The 6,000-nt window shown below is 40.1% G+C and overlaps 1 protein-coding gene across 1 annotated transcript in view; it reads left to right on the forward strand.

The window, feature by feature from the left end:
• SUPT6H (SPT6 homolog, histone chaperone and transcription elongation factor) overlaps positions 1–1,656 on the forward strand; it is a 47,181-nt gene extending 45,525 nt beyond the window's left edge. The window contains exon 37 of the mRNA XM_073667877.1: positions 584–1,656. Within this exon, the coding sequence (XP_073523978.1) occupies positions 584–770 (187 nt within the window). The 3' untranslated portion in view covers positions 771–1,656. The remainder of the gene's footprint in view (positions 1–583) is intronic.
• Positions 1,657–6,000: the final 4,344 nt, after the last annotated feature.

The raw sequence follows: 6,000 nt of genomic DNA on the forward strand, positions 1-6,000 counted from the left end.
AAAGTTGGATCAGCCTGTAGTGTGTTTTTCCACTTTAATTTTGGGGGTGACTCCAAATCCAGGCCTCCATTGGTTAATAAATTTTGATTTCCATTGATATATATAGATATAGATATGTAGTTATATATATATATATATATATATATATATATAGTCTTGCTGGTCGGACAGTGGAGGTCCATGAATGGAGTGACAGCTGGTCTCATTGGTTGGATCCCACCAACCTACTAATAATTGGTATCTTACAGATAGGTAATCACTTGTTCTAAATGGAATGCCCTTAAAGCGCTGTTGTATAATATGTTATATAGTTAGGATTTAGTGTGCTACCCCCATGACAACCCATAACATTGCACACTACCATAGACACACGACTCTATTCCTGGAATCGGCAGGGTTCCCAGTTGTCAAATCCTCACCAATCCGCTCTCTTACGGGTATGCAATGCAACACTCTTTAGTTATTGTGTCGTGTTTTGGATTGAACGTTTTTTTGTTCAGAAAGTTTAGATTTGATTTTCGGCAGGTTCTAGGGTAGAGATCTCACTGTTATACCCATAACCGTTTTGTTTTCTCACTACCAGACCAAGCAGTCAAACACCTATCGACTGGGGAAAAATGGCAGAGAAGTGGCTGCATGAAAAAGAAGCAGAAAGGCGGAAACAGAAGCAGCGCTTAACTCCTCGTCCTTCACCAAGTCCCATGATTGAAAGTACGCCCATGTCAATTGCAGGGGATGCCACGCCACTACTAGATGAAATGGATCGGTGAAGACATAGATGTGAAAATGAACTTTTAAAGGCCAGGTGGAACAGCCGTGCACCCGATCCTGAGACACATATGAAATGCTCAAACTGAGAACGTTTATGATTTCTGGGTCAATATGTCCATAGCCGTACATGAAAAGATTGGACCCTCCCATATGTGAAGCCTGTGTTTACTTGATCGGTACTGGAGAAATCATGTCTCTAGCATCATGCCTCCATATCGTATTGTTTCATGTTAAGGTTTTCTTTCACTTCTGAGAAAAGAGGTAACCCTTTCCTCATGAGGGTAAAAGAAAAAAATCTGTAAACTACCTGTTTTTATGACCTTTGTTTTAAACCTAGAATGGGCTTCACTTTTATTTAACATTGCATATCATGCCAAATAATACAGTGTAAAGAGATCTGAAGCAAAGATCTCACTACTCTTCTGTATGAGCTGGACCATTAGAGCTGCTGGAGGTGATCTATAGACACACGGGACTAAGGGCTGATAGGAGATGTTTGCAAGTAGTGCAATCTCCCAGAGGTAGCTCTTCTGGGCTCCTCTGCCTAATGGCAGATCTTAAAAGAGCAGGCTTCATACAGTAACAGACTTGTTTGGTTGGAAACATTTGGGTAAATCTATTTATTTTTCCTCTTTGCTCTGATTCCTCTACCCACTGCAGTGATAAGCTAACAGTAAGTTTGTGACTGTGTGCTTCTCACACTCTTTGCATAAATATGTGTTGAATCATAGCATTATTTTAACCTTTGGCATTGCAGTGTGGAGGTGTCTTGGGATTCTGCTGGCACCCATAGATGTTTTACGTTTTCTTTTTTTTTCTTCTTTACCTTTTTTATGTTTTTTTTTTTGTTGTTGCAGCAGGCAAATAAATGGTCTGGAACAAAAAGCAACTTTTATTCTTCTTGTCATGTACTTTGAGGTGTTTTCATAATACAAAATTGAGGATTTTTGGTACTTGCCGTAAAATCACTTTCTCGTAGCCTTCATTGGGAAACACAAGAACCCATGGGTTTTACTCTTGGTCATCTCTTCCTCTGCAGACTACATTAGTAGGAGAAGCTATACGACAACTAAGAATGGTGCAGTAGAATAGAGCAAGGAGTCATAGGCAACACTGGAAGTAAAACACCCCAAAGGGCCATAGGGTGGGTGCTGTGTCCCTCAATGAAGACTACGAAAAAGGCATTTTGGAAATCTTACATGTTATTCCAAGCCTGGGACCCTTTAGATCAGCATCTGTATGCATTTGATTAACCACTTCGCACCAGAGCCTGTTTTTGCCTTCATGACCAGGCCAATTTTTTCAATTCTGACCACTGTCACTTTATGAAGTAATTACTCTGGAACGCTTCAACGGATTCCCCTGACTCTGAGAATGTTTTTTCGTGACATATTGTACTTCATGATAGTGGTTGAATTTCTTCGATATCACTTGCGTTTATTTGTGAAAAAATCGGAAATTTTGCGAAAATTTAGCAATTTTCAAACTTTGCATTTTCATGCCCTTAAATCAGAGAGATATGTCACACAAAATAGTTAATAAATAACATTTCCCACATGTCTACTTTACATCAGCACAATTTTGGAACCCAAATTTTTTTTTACTAGGGAGCTATAAGGGTTAAAAGTTGACCAGTGATTTCTAATTTTTCCAACAAAATTTACAAAAACATTTTTTTAGGGACCACATCGTATTTGAAGTCACTTTGAGGGGTCTTTATGACAGAAAATACCCAAAAGTGACACCATTCTAAAAACTGCTCCCCTCAAGGTGCTCAAAACCACATTCAAGAACTTTATTAACCCTTCAGGTGCTTCACAGGAATTCTGGAATGTGGAAGAAAAAAATGAACATTTAACTTTTTTCACAAAAATGTTACTTTAGACCCAATTTTTTTTATTTTCACAGGGGTAACAGGAAAAAATGGACCCCAAAATTTTTTGTGCAATTTCTTTTCAGCGCGCTGATACCCCATATGTGAGGGAAAACCACTGTTTGGGCGCACTGCAGGGTTCGGAAGGGAAGGAGCGCCATTAGACTTTTTGAATGTAAAATTTGTTTGAATAATTAGCAGACGCCATGTTGCGTTTGGAGAGCTCCTGATGTGCCTAAACAGTGGAAACCCCCCACAAGTGACACCATTTTGGAAACTAGACCCCTTAGGAAACTTATCTAGATGTGTGGTGAGCACCTTGAACCCCAAGGTGCTTCACAGAAGTTTATAATATTGAGCTGTAAAAATAAAATGTTCACATTTTTCCCACAAAAACGTTTTTCATCCCTTAATTTTGCATTATCATAAGGGTAACAGGAGAAATTGCACCATGAAATTTGTTGTGCAATTTCTCCTGAACACGCTGATACCCCATATGTGGGGGAAAACCACTGTTTTGGTGTACGGCAGGGTTCGGAAGAGAAGGGAGCGCTATGTTGGCTGGGATAGGTTGTGGACACCATGTCATATTTGAAGAGTCGCTGACATTCCGAAACAGCAGAAACCCCCACAAGTGACCCCATTTTTTAAACTACTCCTCTCAAGGAATTCATCTAGGGAACTAGTGAGTATTTTTAATTTATACCATTGGGCAGTGAAAAAAGCATAATTATATTTTTACCACAAAAAAATGTTTTACCCTCAGATTTTACATTTTCACACAGGGCAATGGGTAAAAATGGTGCCGAAATGTGTCACACAATTTCTTCTAAAAGTGTCAATACCCCATATGTGGCTGTATTTTCTGAATTTCTTTTGGGGGGCAAGGGCCATTTCGCTTTTCCAGAGCCTTTCTGCTACCAGTAACTTGGAAGTCTCTTACATTTTTAACAGATGACGGACCTGAGTGGGGACTAGCTTTTTTTGAGGACTGAGTTGAAGCTTTTATTGGGAACATTTTACGTAACATTTATCCGGCGCTCTAGGCTGAGCACTTACATCGGGGTTTCCATCTAAATTTCCAAGTGATGTAATTCAGATGAAACCCCTGCGGGATCCATTCACTGTAATGAGGCAGCAGAGTTACTCTGGACTCCGTCTGGCCTCTGTTTAGCGGTGTCCTTTTTTTCTGAAGTGCACAAAACTGTGGCCAACCGCACTTTTATGCACGCCTAAAACAAATGACACCGTGGGATCACAGGCCAGACGGCATCCACAGTGGCCTATATCTGTCTCATTACAGGGAATCTTCCGTCATGGGTTCCGTCTGAATCACGTATTTCAGAGATTTACACGGAAACTCTGGTGTAAGTGCTCAGCGCAGAGCGCAGATTAAATGTGGGCAGAGCCTTACTGCGATCTTTGGGAGACATAATAAACAAATCAGTAGCAGGTGAAGAATTGGTTTTATTTATTTTTTACGCCGTTCCCCATGCGGTATAAGTGATGAGATTACTTTATTCTTCGGGTCGGTGCGATTACAGAGATACCAGATTTATATCGGGTTTTTATGACTGACAGCTGTCACACACTAAGAGACGCTTTTCTTTGCAATATCTAGTTTTTGCATCGCCATATTTTGAGAGCTATAATTTTTCCATATTTCGGCCGACAGTCATGTGATGGCTTGTTTTTTGCGGGACGAGTTGACATTTTTATTGGTACCATTTTTGGGTACGTGACATTTTTTGATCGCTTTCTATTCCGTTTTTTGGGAGGTAAAATTAACAAAAACCAACAATTCAGGAATTGTTTTTTGAGGGGTTTTTTTTATGCCGTTCTGCGCGTGGTAAAAGTGATCAGGCAGCGTTATTCTTCAGGTCAGTACGTTTACAGTGATACTACACTTACTGTATATTTTTTTTTATGTTTTGGCGCTTTTACACAATAAAACAATTTTATAGAAGAAATATTTTTTTTGAATTGCTTTATTCTGAGCGCTATAACTTTCTTATTTTTCGGCTGATGGAGCTGTATGGTGGCTTTTTTTTTGCGGAACAAGATGACGTTTTCAGCGGTACCATTTTTATTTCCATTTTGCTTTTTGATCGCATTTTTTTCCACTTTTTGTTTGGCGATATGATGAAAAAGCATATTTTTTTGCTCCGTTTTTTATTTCTTTATTACGGTGTGCACAGAAGGAGTTAATTAGTGTGACAGTTTTATAGATCGGGTTGTTTCGGACGCGGCGATACCAAATATGTATACTTTTTTTGGTTTTGCTTAAATATACGGATTTATTGGTTTAATATTTTATTCATTTTTATTTATTTTGTGATTTTTTTTTTTAACAGTTTAAAAACATTTTTTTTTACTTTTTTTTTTACATTTTTACTTAGTCCCTGTATGGGACATTAATTTTTATTTTTCTCATCACTGATCTCATGTAATGTAATAGACATGTATTACATTACATGAGATCTTTGCTGACTGTTTCACAGTCAGTGTGTCCTGCCAAGCTTCAGCTGCAGGCTGAGCCTGGCAGGACACCATACATGGCAGATCTGGAGGCGGTCATGTGACCTCCAGCTGCCATAGCAACGCCAGGTCCTGGAAGGTATCAGGGGTCGTCGGAGAGGTAAGTAAGACGACCCCCTCTCCTCTGTCTATCTTCTATATGCCGCGATCACTATAGATTGCGGCATATAGAACATAGAGAAGGGTTAACATCATTGGGACCTGATCCAATCAGGTCCCGATGATGTCCCCTGTCAGAGCTAACGCTCTGCACCGGAATCGCTGTGCTTGCAGGACCCTGGGGGTCCTGAGCGCTGCGGGACCACCCACCGTTTTTAAACGTCGGCGCTGCACAGAGCCCAGGCAGCGCCGACGTTTATGTACAGTGGGCGGTCGGGAACCGGTTAAAAATGTTTTCACATCATCATAAATGAGTAAAATTGCAAACTGCTTGTGAAAACAAGCAATTTTGCAATTTACCTCTTACTAAAAATCCTCGGTTCTCAAGGAGAGAGATTTTCATTCTATAATTTACTGCTTGTTGCCAAGATTCCTTGCTATAGAGCTTGTAAGTACTGCTGCATTCAGCCAGCTTCAGAGCCCCTGTGCTCCTCCAATGCTGCAGAGACAAAAAGGTTTTACGATGAGTACCAAAAATCTCCTCTATTACCCGTAGCTTTCATTGGGGGATACAGGTTCCATGGGTGTTTGCTGCTGCCCCCAAGAGACTGATACTAAGAATTACAAAAATCGACTCTTCTGCAGAGTACACTTACATGCAGACACTGGACTAAACTGGTTAGTTAGAAAGCAGTAGGAGAAGCTCTACAACAATTAAG

Source organism: Phyllobates terribilis, unplaced genomic scaffold (genome assembly GCF_046119375.1).
Source record: "Phyllobates terribilis strain yellow unplaced genomic scaffold, ASM4611937v1 Scaffold_2__4_contigs__length_985480577, whole genome shotgun sequence".
Classification (NCBI taxonomy): domain Eukaryota; kingdom Metazoa; phylum Chordata; class Amphibia; order Anura; family Dendrobatidae; genus Phyllobates; species Phyllobates terribilis.